General features: G+C 41.9%; 1 protein-coding gene across 1 annotated transcript in view; it reads left to right on the forward strand.

Annotated features, from left to right (window-relative positions):
- Nucleotides 1-4,347: 4,347 nt before the first annotated feature.
- The window catches only part of MTR (5-methyltetrahydrofolate-homocysteine methyltransferase), a 44,493-nt gene continuing 32,456 nt past the window's right edge, over nt 4,348-16,384 (forward strand). The window contains exons 1-8 of the mRNA XM_010211943.2: nt 4,348-4,395; nt 6,308-6,586; nt 9,648-9,737; nt 10,596-10,665; nt 11,777-11,869; nt 11,959-12,065; nt 13,042-13,101; nt 14,229-14,323. Of these exons, the coding sequence (XP_010210245.2) occupies nt 4,348-4,395; nt 6,308-6,586; nt 9,648-9,737; nt 10,596-10,665; nt 11,777-11,869; nt 11,959-12,065; nt 13,042-13,101; nt 14,229-14,323 (842 nt within the window). The remainder of the gene's footprint in view (nt 4,396-6,307; nt 6,587-9,647; nt 9,738-10,595; nt 10,666-11,776; nt 11,870-11,958; nt 12,066-13,041; nt 13,102-14,228; nt 14,324-16,384) is intronic.

Here is a 16,384-nt window from a genome sequence, read left to right on the forward strand (position 1 = left end):
TTGTTTCCAGCCTCAAATATCAGTAATCCATTATAATCGAGTCTCTCTCTTCCAGTTTAAGCCACATTCGCCTTTCTCTTGGCATTAAGAAGCATTTAGTCGCAAGGTGAGTGTTTTAGCCGTTTCCAAGCCCCACTTCCCACCGCACGGCCCAGGCCAACGGCTCCCCCAGGGCGCCCCAACGGCTCCCGCCGCTCCCGCCAGGGCTCGCGGGCGGCGAGGCCGTTGCCGCGCCCCGCCCCCGCCGACGCGGCCCGCGGCGGTGACGTCACGGCAGCATGGCGCCCACGCGGCCCGCGCCGGGTAACGCACGCGCCGCGGCCGTGGGGGAGGGTGCGCGCGCGCGCCGCTGTCACGCGTGGGGCAGGGGGCGGGGGAAGGAAACGCCACTTGCGGGCCGCGGCTCGCAGCTCGCTGAGTCCCCGCGTGGCTCTCGGGTAGCGAAGTGCCTCGTTAGAGCAGTTCCGGAGGAGGGTCCGGCTCGTGTAGCGCTGCCCGGCCGAGCGGCCCCGGTGCGTCTGAACGCATCGTAGGGGCCCCAAAAGCCGGCGGGGATGGTGTTGCGTGTGTTAACCAGGAGGGTGTTTCAGAGGCGCTTGGCACCCTGTCAGTTCCCTGCGCGAGAAGGGCTTGAGCTGGAAAGAGTCTTAGAAAGTGCCTGGAAGCCCGCGTGGGGCTGTTGGACAAAGTTAAGTTGAAAAAACAAAACAAACAAACAAACAAAAAAAAGAGTTGTTTGTGGTGCTGCTGTTTCGAAGAGGCAGTGCCTGTGACTCTCTGTCATCTCTTCATTGGCTGTAAGTGGAAAAAAAGAAAAAAACGTTTTTAGGTTTAAAAAAAATCAAAAGGGCAGGAGGAGGAAGGAAAGTTAGCTGCTAGTTGGCACTGCGGGTGTTTCATTTGGGCCGCTCTCTTGGTGGGTGCCCTCCGCGATGCTGCTGCCCGCGGGTGCCAGGCGTGCTGCTTTCCCCTGTTCCTGGGGGCCGTCTGTCTTTCTGGGCGAGCTTCCCTCCAGGCGGGCGGCCTCGCTCGGCCCCGCAGGCACCTGCGCCGCAGCCGCTGCCACCAGGGCAGTGTCGCTGCCCCAAGGAGCCCGTGTGGTCTTCTATACAGATACAAAATGAACAGCTGAGGTTCCCTGATCTTAGCGCTTTGCTAACTCTCCAAGCTCCTTTTGTGGCGTGAGGTTCTTCCAGACTCTTGTGGCAGAGGTGGATTTGATCTGCTTGTTCCTGCACTACGTAGGGATCGACCACGCATCCATCGCTGGTGACTGGTCTGCTGTTGCAGAGCTGAGTGCATTTGACTGCGGTGGGAAGCGTCAGAGGGTATTTCTGATGCTTTTGAGAATTGCTGGTGAGCCAGGGGAGAGTTCTGTTTCTGCTGGGAGCAGAGATTGCACTATTCGGGAGTGCTTGGGGGGTGTTTGTGGCATCCCCCTGCGCAGGGGGGCCAGTGCCCAGCAGCAGACGCTGCTGCATGCATTGGGCAGTGGTGCAAGACGTGTGCACATAGGAGCAGAGCACTGGGGAGTGGATCAACATGCTTCCCCCTAGTCTTCAGCAGCAAGCAGAGCTTCAGGAAGCAAGGCCATGCTGCTCTGGAGCCAGTTTTTGTTTTCCCGTGGTTCCTGTCTGTCTTCAATGGCTACTGGTCTGCTGTGAACAGTTTGGTGTTTGAGAGAGGGACAATTGTGGCTCCAGCACTGGTGCATTAGCTACAGTACATTAGCTGGAAATAGTGGACACCACTAGTAGGCCTTCCGTACTATTGTGGGACTTTGCTGGCTTTTTGTGCTTGTTATTTGCCCCTTTAAGCTACCTTCATAAATGTATCCGCTGCACAAGAGGCTGTTTATGCAACACTTGATTGCTTCTTCAGACAAGTCAGAAAGCACCAGCTAGGTGCACAGAGCAGGTACTGATAAGATACACTGCTTATCTTCTTGGATAGGCAGGGAAAGGAGGAACTCAGCCACAGGGTGCTGATGCCCGCTGTTCTAGGGACCCATCTACCATCCGTTGCTGTAGTTCATGAAGCTCTTAATGGTGCCAGAGGGCACCCAGCTGAAGAAGATTTAATTCATTACACCTCAGGTAATTATAGGCCTTTCAAGAGTTATCTTTGGCAGGCTGATAGCAGGAGCATCTCTTCTAGCTATTCTTGTGTGCTTTCTGTGTGCTACACACATTTTTTTTGAATAAAAGAGTGACTGGATGGTTTGAGCTGTCGCAGGGCAATGCTGGCTTGCAGGATGTGCAATCTGAAAGGGGCAGTTGCGCCTGCTTAGAATGGGACCTGAGTAGCCTAGGAAATAGCAGGTACTTGTAAGTGCCTGTAGCCCTCTATAATTCCTCATTTGTACCTCTCATAATAATGCAGTGAAAATTCGATAGTGTTGTCACAGCTTGCCTTATTCTTTGTTCAAGCTTTGGAAGGAAATTGTACGCAGGATTGTTTTGTACCCAGAATGCATTATTTACAGAGGTTCATAAATCATAAAAAGCATCCTTAGAGCATCATTGCAAACATCAGAAAAAACGTGCTTTTAAGCAACTTTCAAGCTTTAGTTGTCATGTTAGGAAAACGGTATGTTGCCGTTGGGCATAGTTTATAATCTCTAGTGCTAGAATGATTATAGGTGTGAACAGTTGTACCAAACAGCTGTCTTGTGTTTGCGATACCCTGACAGAATACTTGGAAACCTCTAAAAAGGGTAAGAGTTCCTTTAGCTCATTTCATTTTTCCTTTCAAGGCTGGAAAATCACTTGTTCATATGATCTAAAGGCACAGTGGTTATCTTGAGGAAGTGAAGTAGCATAGAATCATAGAGTGCTTAAGGTTGGAAGGGAACTCTAGAGATCATCTAGTCCAACCCACGCACACGCAGGGTCACCTAGAGCACGTGGCACAGGACTGCGTCCAAGCAGGTTTTGAAGATCTCCAGAGAAGGAGACTCCACAACCTCTCTGGGCAGCCTGTTCCAGTGCTCTGTCACCCTCACTGTTGAGAAATTTTTCCTTTAGTTCCTGTGGAATTTTGATGCTTCAGTTTCTGGCCATTTCATCTAGTTCTGTCGATGGCCACCACTGAAAAGAGGCCAGCACCATCCTCCTCACTGCCTCCCTTGAGGTGCTTATAGACACTGATTAGATCCCCTCTCAGCCTTCTCTTCTCCAGGCTGAACAGGCCCAGCTCCCTCAGCCTCTCCTCATAGGGCAGATGTTCCAGGCCCCTGATCATCCTTGTGGCCCTGCATTGGACTCTCTCCAGCAGCTCCACAACCCTCTTGTACTGTGGGACCCAGAACTGGACACAATACTCCAGATGTGGCCTCACCTAAGCATCTTCTTAGGAGGGGTGTGTGTATATATACATATATATATATATAAAAGTATACACACACACACATATGCACACATATATATACTTATGAGGGGATATATGCATATATATATTTATATGTGTATGTATGTATGTGATTGTGTATGTATATATGTATGGTTTTCTCCCTGTGTAATGCTGTTAGCTTTAACTGCATTCACTTTTGGTCTGTCTTTGCATGATCTGCTAAACTAACTCCAGGGACATAATGGCAATGTATTTTATTTCACGTTTCAGGAGAATGTCAAATCAGAGTAACTGGTGCTGGCTTCGGCGGCTGCTGCTAGTTTGCTGCTGTTTCCATTAAGCTTTGTAGAGGCAGTTTTTCTTCTGATGACTCCTGAATGGAAGAAGTTTCCATTCAGAAAAAGAAGAAAAGGATTTTTTTTCTCCAAATTATGGCTGAGCAAATCAGGATTGGAGCAGGGCTTGTAAACCTGAGAAAGGTGCCTGTCGGAGATTTTCTCTGCTTAGGAATTTCTCCCGACACCTTTTGTGTTTATTCTGCCACAGACTCTTGTGCCCTGTGTTGGAGAGGGGAGTTCCAGCAGTTGGGCATGGAATTAAAACTAAGGTCACTTGCTTAGCAGAACTGGTTCTCTACCTCCCTGTTCTCCTCACAACCAGCACAACAACAAGCACTTTCCATCTTGCTTTTAAGACTTGATCTGCTTGGATTTCTTATGCCTTTTCAGGCCTGCAGATTTTCTGCTTCCAAACTGAAAGTTGCACAGGCCAAGTGCCAGGGCCCATCCTGAAGGTAGAGTCAACTTCATAAGTGAAGAGCAAGCAGCTGTTATCCATAGGGAGGGTAGGTAAAACGGGAGATTAAGTAGGAGTTTGTTGTGCTTCTGTAAGCAGAAGACACTGAAGTGGTATTTGTTCAACTGGGCAAGCCTTAGTGAGAACAAAGCAGACTGCAGAAGATGCAGGATTTAAAGGAAACCAAACAAAAAAACCCAAATGCTGATGAGTATAAATCCTCGTTTGCTTCTCAGTGGGTATGAGGAGGTAAGTGTGAAACAAGCAGGTGAATTGGACCCAACCTGACAGAAAGAAGTGGTGGTGCTAGGAGGACTAATGGCAAGATGGGCTCAGCCATCCAGGCTTCAATGACTCAGAGTGCCAAGGAGCTGACTTAGAGCCTGCCTTAAAGCTCTCACCCACATGTCTTATTGGGTTGTAGCCCTTTCAAAGCAGGTTTGAATTATTGCCCACATGGATCTGCAGTGCAGGCCTGCTTTCAGATACAGTGTTTCAGGGTCCTTCTGATAACTTTTGGATGCAGAATTGATTTTATTTTCATGAATACTTTGTTGGCTTAACATGAATGGTTTAAGCTCTTCCTTAAGAGCCAACTGAATCTGCCTATTTTATGGTAATACTGAAAAAACTTATAACCTGAAGAAAGGATGACTTTTTTTTTTTTTTTTCTATTTTGGTATTCTCCTCTCTTCAAATGCTTCATGCTTGTGGCAGAGTAAATTTCATTTCATTTCTTGTGAATAGTGAATCTGATTTAGAGCTGTTATTCCAGAGTGTTGCTATAATTGTAACCTTTAATACTGTACTCTCAACCCTATCTTTTCTCTTCAGTTTATTTGTTTTTAGTAATACTGATGTTAAAAGAGAAGTTATATTTAAAGAATGGAGGGAAAAAATAAATCAGTTAATGGATGCTAGTGAGTATTAAGTACTCGAGTCCCTAAGTTGTATCAGGCAAGAATGTGTTTTTGCATTTCAGAGATCTTTCTTTTTTATAGCTGGTAGTGCGTAACCTAAAAGCAAAACATTCGTTTGCTTAGAATGATTAAGCACAAGCTGAGTGAAAGGGAAAGATAAAGAACAGGTCATTCATCAACCAGGTCATAGCAGGTCAGATAAGGGGAGTCTCACATGCTCCATGGTCTCAACTCTTGGAAAAGAGGGGTTATTTGAATCCCTTGTGGGCAAGTGAGTGTATCTTTTTTTGGAAATGATTCTAAATAACTTATAGTGAAGAAAAGGAAGACAAAGTTTCAGAGAGGAAAGAGATGCTACAGTTGTGTGGGGGATGTATTTTGTTTGTTTTTAAAGGTCTCAAAATCAGTGTTTTGTTTTATGTATGGGTTAGACTTCATTTTAGATCTCAAAGCATGGAAATACTGTATCTTCATTCCTAATGACAGCTCTGAAATACTGCTTTCTATTTCGGTCAGTATTGGACTTACCCTATCCAACTATGTAATAGCTTATCGCTAATATATGATTTGCTGCATTAATTTTGTTCTGGCATTGCTGGGAAGCAAGAGAAGATTCTCCTCTGCTTGTGCAAAGAACTCTATAAAGTCTGGACATTATCTAATGGTGTGTCTAGATATTTGCTAACTAGTAGAAGTGCAAAATCCTTATTTGCTGTCTTAATCCTAGAAGGAGAACAAGGTCCTACGGCTGTGTGTGAATTTGGGACTTGGAGGTGTTTGCAGTTGAAGATTTGTCTCTGCTTCCCCAGTTTATGTCTCCTGGCATCCCTGCTGTATAGACAATTAAAGTAGACTATTTTTTAAAAAGAAGTTTACTACTTTCTGCTGTGCAATTGGGTACTTATTATGATTGTTCTCTGGTACAAAAAGTTGGTTTGGCACTTTCATTATTTTCCTTTTTTTAATGAAGATAATAGAAATTGCCATACTTTCAGTGTTAAAGTCTAGTTTGTACAAAGACTTTAGCATATGCCCTTGTGAACTTTCAGTATTCTGATTTTTTGCAGCTGACTCTATGCAGGTGATTTGTACTTAGGCAATTAATTCTAATTCTTCTTGGATAGATGCAGCTGTTCCCTGATATCAAGTGATTTCTGCTCTAGGTGAACTAAGCCAATTGCAGTTTGATTTCAGTAGAGGATCAGTTATTTTATTCTGCTTCTTAAACTGAAAGAACTTAGGTTGCAGCAATATATACATATGGAATTTTGAAGCTGCTTAACTTCTGGGTTTGTTTTCTTACAGGCAATACCCAGAAGAGCATGAGAGAAGAAATCGAATCGGTTCTGCGGGAGCGGATAATGGTTTTGGATGGAGGCATGGGTACCATGATCCAGCAGCATGCCCTCTCAGAAGAGCATTTCCGAGGGCATGAATTTAAAGATCATTCCAAGCCTTTGAGAGGCAATAATGACCTTCTGAGCATAACTCAGCCTGATATCATCTGTGACATTCACAAGGTAGTGTGTTCTGATTTCTCTGCCTTGACAAGGGGTGGAAGGAGTGTGTTTCCTGTGTTTCCCTTCCCAGGCTCCTGGTTCTCTGGAGTCTGCTGGGGGTGTGGAGGAGAGTGCTGGATAACCATGCGTGTATGTGGGGGGGAAGTAAATGAACAGATTTGACTGTTCTGATTGCATTGGAACAGCGTTTGTGGCTTGGTTTCTAACATCATGCAACCAATGTTTTAAAATCTTTTTTTGACTTATGTTTCTGATGCATTTCTGTTAAATGTAGATGCTGGTTTCTTTCATGATTCTTTCCTTCTCCTCAGCTAACATTTGAAGTGCATCTAAGTAGGACAAATCTAGGTGAATTCTAGGTGTGTGCTTCTCTATCTGTATACTAAAGAGCTGTTAAATGTGACAGCCATCTCTGTAGAGCTTGAGTGTACCTGTTTCCATGTGCTGTCTCCTAGAATACAGATTTATGGGCCATAGAATAAATGGGTTGACCTTTAAGAATTTGCAATCAGATTTTATTTCCATATCATTATTAAGACTTTTAACTGGTCTTTTATTTCTTGAGCTGCTGAAATTTATGGGTCTTACTGTCGTAGTTAGAACATTCAGATACAGTTGGAGCTTCACATCTGTTTTCTTCAGTCATGTGCTAGGAAGATCAATATTTTGTTGCTTAGAATCATAATTAACTTACAGTTGTGAAGCTTAGTATGTATTTTGTGTTTTTAGACTCACATTCTACCTTCTAGTCTTTACATTTTAAGAATGCTAAAAATTGAAAAAAATCAGCGCAGCCTACAGAAATTGACCTGTAGAAATTTGATTGCTGTATAGAAATTTGAGGAGGCAACATTTGTAGATGGAGTTTAGTCCCTAGCCTGTCAGCTAAGCTGCTGTGGTTGTGTCCCTTAGAAGTTCAGTAGGCTGCTGAGTGAGTTTGTACTGTTAATTAGGTAGACTAGTTTAACAGTTAAATTTTTTACAGGTTAGCAAGATGGAGTGTTATTTGAGAAGGAGTATTTTGAATCAGACTCTGGTAGCCTGCTGTTCTGTCTCTGACTGTGGCCAGCTGTAGGTGCTTTAGGAAGAGTGTAAGGAAAGACAAAATCTCTGGTGATCCCTGCAGCAGCAGCAGCTGGTGGGTCAGGAGCTTTCTGAGCCATCAGTGGTGTCTTCAGATTTTATAGTTGCCTGTGTGTATTTTTTCTGAGGAATGGGCAGAACTCAGTTTAAGTGATTAGAATATTTCTTTAGAGTAACAGTAATCCCATTAGAGACCCACAGTGCCAATTTTTCAATGACAAAAGTGATTTTCCTGTTTAGAGCCCATTATTTCTTATTATGGTGGCGCACAGTAAAGTTGCAAAAGTGCCAGAAAAATGTTTTGAACTATACAAAAGACAGCACAGGGCTATGCACATTTAACAAATCTTTTTCTTAAAAGTAGTGAAACTTGTCAGTCCAGATGATGGTCTGAAAGTCTATTATTTGGTTATTTTCATATATATAGGAATCCTTATATTCTTACATAGGTGTATTCACATATTTCCGTATGTATTCAGGAGAAGGAGTTGAGAGAAAGAATATCATTTTGTAGAAAAACAGATTTTAAAGCAAATTTAATTCTGTTCCATTGTCATTCAGATCCAGGCTTTATTTGTCCTAATATCTCTTGAGCTCATAGCCTTCGTGTGGGAAAATCCCAGTGGTGTGTTTTTAATGTTTGCATCAGTACTTTTGACTTGCTAATCATTGAAATGCCTTTATTTGCTTTAATGTGCGGAGGAAGCAATGCAAGAGTAACTTCTTTACTTGCATTGAAGCAGACTTTTTTCCAATCATTTCCCATCAAGCTTAATAGATAAAGGGTAGTGATGCTGTCAATCTGTCGGAAGGGCATTATGGTGGTTGCTCCCAGTTATACAGAAATAGCTAAGAAATAGTTGCTTCTCCCTGAACTTGCTTAGTTCAGTTCAGTTCAGAAGTGCTCTCCAAAAGCTTATACGTCAGCCTGAAGTTTTTCTCTTCATTATTGTTATAAAAATTTCCAGAGTTACTATGAATTACTATTTTTACATATTTATATACCATTGCTCCATTTACATTTTGAACAACCACAGGAAACAATGGTAAAAGTCATCTTCCTCGTGGTGTATCCATATCTGGCACAAGACATATGTGTAATAAGTTGAATACTGGTGGATTATTGTCACATTTCCAGTATGAAGTTTTATATACTTTTGTCTTTCGAGGAAAAATAGTTTTGTTTTCTTTTTCTCTTTTTTTTTTTCTTTTTCAGTGATGCCTGAAATTATTTAGTGTTTCCAAAATGTATGAATGGATGATGTTCCTGTCACTTAAGAGTTAATCTGATCAGCAAGAATAGCTAGGGAGAGAGGAAGACTGTTGATAAAGGTCATCAAAATGCAAGCTAAGAATCTACGGAATTGAAATACAGAATTGTATTTCAGTTTACATTGATATTTCAGTTCACTTCCCTGGGAATTAGGCAAATAACTGAAGTGGAACCCTTAATTATTTTTGTGAGTCTGTGCCATTAGTTAAAGTTTAAATGTGAGCTGCACAAACAATAACTCTCTTAAGCTTATTTTCTGTCCCTGGATGCTCTTCTGCTGTGCACATTTTAAGTTCTCTCTCTCTCACTTGTTACATAAATGCTGCCTTTTCTGGGATTGCCCATGGCAGGCCCTGCTTGCTGAGGGCCACTGGGCTGCTCCTTGCTATGTTCCTCTTTGAAAATGTAGAATGTGCTCCAGGCTCTGAAGCTAGTAGTGAAGAGGACTCTGTAAATGTCACCTGTTAGTAGAAAGTGTGACTGGCACTAAAACACAGAAGAATCATTACATGGAACTTGTCCTGCTTTGGCGCTGTGCTTTTGCCTTCAGAGTAAGGGCTTGGAATCTGATCTACTTTGAATTAGGAGGTAGCTTGCGACTTCTTTCAGCCAAATAGAACAAAATAACTGGGACCTTCCTTCCAGAACCGAGTTCTGAAAGTGCTGCAGATAGATATCTCTTTTTTTTCCTTTCATGTCTTACAGGAATACTTGCTGTCAGGTGCTGACATCATTGAAACCAACACTTTCAGCAGCACCCGAGTTGCACAAGCTGACTATGGCCTTGAGAATTTGGTAAGAATTCTGAACTATTTGGGCATTATGATGTTAATCAAGACTTTTCTCTGAGCTGCCAAAAACAAACATAGTCCCTGGGTTCATTAGGGTTGCATTGACTGACCGAGCGCTGTCCCAGAGCTGTGCGTCCTGGTTCTCTGCTGATGGTTGGAGACCATTGCAGGGTCTTTACTGCTCGTTTCCATTATTGGAACATATACTTGTTATGTGTAACACCCTTAGCATGCAACTTCTTGGTGGAGGCACAGCCAGTAGTGATTTGTCCTAGGTTATGTCTCAGTGTTCACAGATGTCTTAGTCCTGTGAAACATTTTGCTTCAGTGCTTCCAGTTTGTCTGTTCCCTGTTGTTGTCCTTGTGCTCGTCTCTCTGGCCCAGAGAGCTGTTGCAGCCAAGCAGAGCACTCTGCTGTGTGGCACTCTCCTTAACCTTGCATGTATCTCACCTATTCTGGGGCTTAGGTTGGTTTGAAAGTTCAGATAATTATGCAAGAAAAGAAATGGAAATATGTCAGCTGAAATAAAAGCCATTTTAAAAGTCGATTAATTTTTCACTTAATGTCCTGTTCTTGAGCTTCTGTTGACTTCAGTCAGATTTAATTAGTACCTTGCAGAATTATATTTTACTATTAGCAGCTGTAGAGTGAGACATGTGGGATGGGGCCTGTCATGTCATGTTCTTGCTCAGATGCATAAAGCTCTCCCCTTTGAGGTCTTCTAAAACTGCATGTGTGTGTCTCTGGCTTAGGGAGCCTTCAGAGTGTACTGCAGGCTGCTTAATGGAAGTGTTGTGTTTCTCTGAGGAAGAGATATTTTGTACAGAGCTAACTGTAGGTAATTTTCTGTAATTGTTCTAGGCATATCGGTTAAACAGAGTCTCAGCACAAGTGGCCAGAAAAGCAGCAGATGATGTAGCTGCTCTGACAGGTGAGCAATATTTGTTTTAGTTTGTCATTCCTTTATGTTTTTAAATGTACAAGTTTTGGAAAGCTGTTAGCCGGAGGATACCTTAGTGTTTGGCATCACAGGGATGCAGCGGAGATGTGTGCACATTTGTTGGATGCATAGTAGTAACTTCCTTGAAAGAGTGTGATATGAAGAAGCTGTGAGAATGGTGAGTGTTTTTGCAAGGTGTGGACCTTGGTATGCTCTGTAGGATGACTGTCCTGTGCCCAGCTGCTCTAGGTTACAAGAGATGCTCTTGCAAAATGCCTTAAAAGGGTTTCAGATGCACTTGAAAGAAGATAAATTTGGCAGTGACTGTTAGAAGTAGGTTAGGTTTGTAAGATATGGTTCTGATCTTCCTAGCAAAGAGTGAGGATAGCTGATTTTGAATGGGTGTGGAGTACCAATTACTGCTAGTGTGAATCTCTTGTTTTCAGGAGCTTCACAATAGCTGGAATTTTCTTAGTACCTCCCCATCATCTGCTAATGCAGAGTTTTTTGCCTATGTGGCTTTGTTAATTTTTCCTTCCAAAGACAAGGAATTTGTCATATTCTAGCATCAAAGGTATTTCAAGCTAATAGTGCTACTGTGTGTCCAGATACCGCCTTGTTAATGTGACTCATGGTATGCAATAAAAATGTAAGAGTTGAAACGTGCTTTATTTATTTATTTTTATGAATCCATCCCAGAGTATCCAAGTCATGGTATGTAATGAAAAATTCCAGAATAGTTTGATGCTATGCATTTATAGTAATTGAGTGAGACCATCTATGTAAGAGACAAATGATGCTTAAAGAAAATTTGACTTAAAGCAACTGCTTTCAGTCACCTTTGTCTTAAATGTTCTTTTATGTAGAATGTGTAAATACAGAACATCTCGTGGGATAAAGTTAAATAAGACAATTCTGATGGTAATCATATATACCGTCCAGAGCAAAGTAAATTCTTGTTGAAGTATGATAGTTTTTTGTCTTTGAAAAATATCTGTGCCTTGGAGACATTTAAGGTTTTTCCTGGTGATATGGATGTTGTAAAAAAAGCAGAGGTAAGCTGTGGTTTTGGTTTTTTGTTTTCTTCTCTCTCTTGCTTTAGGAATTAGGAGATATGTTGCTGGAGCCATGGGTCCGACAAACAGGACGCTCTCTGTGTCCCCCTCTGTGGAAAGGCCAGATTATAGGAACATCAGTAAGTATTTATAACAGTCAAGTTACTTGACTTAGGTCATAGGCTTAAAGGTACTTGCAGGTAATTTTAGCATAATTGCTGTTTTACAGCTTTTGATGAACTGGTTGAAGCCTATACAGAACAAGCCAAAGGACTATTGGACGGAGGAGTGGATATCATGTTAGTAGAAACCATATTTGATACAGCCAATGCCAAGGTGAGGCTCCTGGAAAAAAGTCCTCAGTAATAGTATATATTTGGTGAAATGCTGGTAAAACAGCATGATTAATGAATGATAAATCAACCTTTCCCAGAATTTTATCCTTTGCTTTTTAATATATTCTGTTAATGTCTTGCTGTCTGTGCCAGCTGTTTAAAGGATGCTTGTGTTACATGCTGGAGAGAAGGTGTATAGAGTGTCTGATTGCAGGAGCAGGAAGGTTTATGAGACAGTCCTGTTAAAATATATTTTTGGGGAACTCTTGACACTTGGAGTGCAGCTTTATTAAAAAAAAAAAGGTAGGAGAGGAATGGGAAATTAGAGGGATAAAACAGATAATGAATTATGCCAAAATTCATCTGATATTGATACCTCCTCGTTTTTCTAATAACTGCTCAATGTAAGTGCTGGAATTGTTAAGGAACTTTTAACTGTCCTGCAATTTTATGTGGATATGCATGTAGCATTCCTTCAGGTGTTTGCTGAAGGCTGATGAACTGGCACATTGCTCATCTTTTGCAGGTTTCCTCAGTCACTATAGAGGTTCATCTAGGACCCTATAGGCTTGCCAGTACTGAGGGAAATTCATATTCACATGGAACTTTCTAGGAAGTTGGGAAATTTCCTGGACGTCTCCAGGATCACCGTAGGCCGCTGTTTGATGAGTATAGGCTCATGTGATTCGGGGTTCATAAAAGCCCTGATCTTATTTGATTACTCCATGATACTTGTTTTCTTCTTGTCACTAAGATCAGTTTGAAAATCTAGGAAATGTTACAGGTGAGAGAAACGACCTTTGTGTTCACTAAGTTCTCACAGACCGTATGAGGTAACAAGTTATATGAAGAGCCACAAAAAAACTTAAAAAAAAAAAAGTAATAGAAGATAGTCTTTGTGTGCAATAAACCAAACAGACAAAAAATAACTGAATAGCCCCCAAATCACCTATTAACATTTTCAATTTTTTCTATAGGCTGCTCTCTTTGCTCTCCAGAAGTTGTTTGAGGAAGAGTATGATCCCCGACCAATATTTGTAAGTGTCTGATACTTATTTACTTAATGCGTTACATATGCGTAGGCCTGTTTCCTGAATTGGATGGAGGTGGCAAGTGATAAAGGCATTTTGAAATAAAGCTTGAAATGAAGGAAGTAAATGTGCTTTCTGTCCTGTCCCCTGATTGTGGAAGGAGAAACTTAGGGGAATAACTTCATGAAATCAGCGTGAAGTAGTTCCTTGATCTTCAGTTGATGAACTGGATGGAACAACTTCATTCCTGTATATACATAAATACATGGAAAGAAAGCATCTGGTAATGGGACTTTCTCGGGTTCGTTTCCCAAGGTGCCATAAGAACTAGTGCTTCAAAGATTAAATTGTGTGTGTTTTTTTTTTTTTTCTCTCCAAATATTCAAGTAACAGGTGTATAGGAACAAATACAAAAATAGGAAAGCTTATTTTGAAAGTTTTGTTGGTTGTTTTTGGATGTGTGTGTTGTTTGTTTGTTTGTTGTTTTCCCTGCATCAAAGGGGAATCGGAATAGCAAGGAGGATTCAAACTGCATCAGGAATTTGTGTGATTGTACAATGGCATTCTCTGTCCTGTTCCATTTCTTTTTTGGTAGCTCCTGCCATTTCACTGGCTTTACTGGTAGGGAGCTTTGAGTTTGTTTTCATAAATTTTTCTCCTGTTGCTCAGGTTTGTGTCCTGGGCAGTAAGGGTGAGTTTGGAACGTGTCGTTATGTAGTTAGAATTTTTTTTATGTTCCCCACTTAGTATTTATCAACAGTGAGTTTCTATTTATTTTATTCTCCCAAAGCAGTCCTGAGACCTGAAATGACGTAAAGGAGGAGGCAGGGAATATGGTAGGAGCTGTGTCTGTTGATAGTTACCTAAATAAGTGTAAATAATTCCTCTTGAATAATAATAAATAATTCCTCTTGAATGGTCTGTGGAAGTTCTTGTTGAGAGATTAAATACTGATTGGTCAAAAGTTTAGAGACTTCCAGGGGACAGAAGATCTAATTTTTCTCTTTGGGTTGTGTCTCATCACTTTGAGTAGAACACAGTTCCGTCTATTTTGGCTTTTAACAGTTCGACTTTTCAAACTCTTTATTCTTTATTTAATTCTTCCCTTTTCTCTGTGTCCCTTTGATATTTAGGTGTCTGGAACTATTGTAGATAAGAGCGGACGCACTCTCTCGGGGCAGACAGGCGAAGCATTCCTCATTAGTATTTCCCACAGTAAGCCACTTTGGTAAGGAAATGTATCCTTATCTTACTAAGATAACTTGAGGATTGTGATTTTTTTTATTGGAACTCCTTGCTTACAGAAAAAATGAAGATATACTAGCTGTGATCATATTCATATGTATCATATGTATGTTGCTAGTGTATTGTTCTGATACTGTTCCTTTGGCAGGATTTATGCTTCTGGAGAATGCTAAACTCCTGCTACAAATGTTCTGATTTTTCATTTGTTCTGTTCTTTGTTTGTTTATAAGAGCTACTGAAATCATGATTAGGTCACGGTGTTAAAAACAAACCTCTTGCAACTACTGCCTCAAACTCTGCAAAGAGCTATTTGCTGATGTAGCAGGGCCTACATCTCTATTGCAGGGAAGGTGTGCCTAATGCCATTTCAAAAATATTTCAGGATGAATTGAAAGAACAAGTCATAAGACTTCCTTCTGATGTTCTTTTTTTTCTAAACTCTTAGCAAATTCCATACATTCACTAAGACTTTTTTTGAAGTATATTTTTGTTTTGAAAATTCCTGATGCTTCCATTAGCTTGCGTTCTTTTCTGTCCAGGAAAAGGAGAGAGAGAAAAAAAAAAAAGTAGATTAGAGCTGTGAAAAAGTAAAACATAGCATATTTTAGTCATTGTACAGTCTTGCATGTTAATTTGCATAGTATTCTTGTTTCCTAGTCTTCTGTATTTCTATACTCTTTTTGACTTCTTCCTTCCCTCTTCTTCCTTTCCTACTATTTCTTCTTTTGATTAGTTCTTTGCATGAAAATGACACAGCAAAAAAAAAAAAAAAAAAAAGCCCTGACTTAAAATGTTTTCCTTCACTGGTGGCATGCCAAGCACATTGTGATGAGCCATTGTTTGTTTTTTTACAACAGAAATCCAGCTAAAACTTGCAATCTGTGATCCTAGTGATACAAAAGCAGAAGCCATTCTGCAGTCACAGCTTTCTTGACTGCCCTTGAGGCTCCACTTTCCCAGACCAGACGGTGCTCCAGAAGTAACATATGGAGCCTCTTGGAGCAGGGTGGTGGTTGACTCCTGCACTCAGCATCGCAGCCTAGTGATCTGTCTTTGGCATGAGTCTGTTTCTGATAAGCTTGCTCCTGGCTCTGGTGTTTATGAAGAGTAGAGAAGGGCACCGGGGCAGAAATTAGGAATTTATAAACCCATGTTTTGTAAAAAGCTCTCTTATGCGTCTGAATGCTGAGGGCCTGTTTTTCTTTTATATGATGGCCGCTATATTGCAATGTGGCAGAAGGGTCTTAATGTAGGAGCAGATTGTGTTTTAATTCTGTTTCTGTTGCCAAATTGGTGCAGAGTGGCTTTAGGGCTGAGAAAAAGCTGGTTGTTTCCATTTAGTAATAGTATCAGAGGGATCATCTTGTATCCATTTGCACATTTCCAGTGGGTTTCATGCCCGCCTTGGGGTAGTGCATGGTCCTTAAACCCGTTTGATTTGAGGCCCATCTAGCAAATCTGTGGTCTGTGTCCTGTTGCTGTAGCTGGTGGCTGCAGGAGGAGCCCTTGGGGAGCGCTGCCAGGCGGGCGGCAGGCTGCTTGCTGGGAAGGGCTGGATGTGCTGTGGTTCCCTTTGTGCCATCTCCAGTCCTCTCGTTGGTTTCCTGGAGTAGTGGTAGGAAGACTCGCTGGGAGTTCAGGGCCCTCGTGTGCTCTTTGTTCTGATCCCAAAGTTGCTCTGCACTCTTAGCTTTCACATGAGCCGGTAAGTGGACGCCATGAAGAAATGAGCAAGGGAGAGGTGATTTTCAAGGTAAGGGTGTGATGGTTATTACACTAGTAATGGTAGTGTACCAGCTGCCTGATTGCAGGCTCCCGGCTTTTGAGGCCAGGCTAATGGAATTGCTCTCTCAAATATTTTCTGTCATACCAGTGCCCGGTAGCAGATGAGGCAGCACTCAGAACCAGAGACAGATGGGTCTGAGGTGAGGCAGGGAGTGATGAAGTTGCCTAGCATGAAAGGCAGCCCTCTTAAGAGAGGGGGGGGGGAAAGTGTGAGCTGGATGCTTGTAAATTGAATGTGACTTAGCAGTAGTAAATATAT

Source organism: Tinamus guttatus, unplaced genomic scaffold, assembly GCF_059628265.1.
Source record: "Tinamus guttatus ecotype Peru unplaced genomic scaffold, ASM5962826v1 Tinamus_guttatus_pri_ptg000011l, whole genome shotgun sequence".
NCBI lineage: Eukaryota > Metazoa > Chordata > Aves > Tinamiformes > Tinamidae > Tinamus > Tinamus guttatus.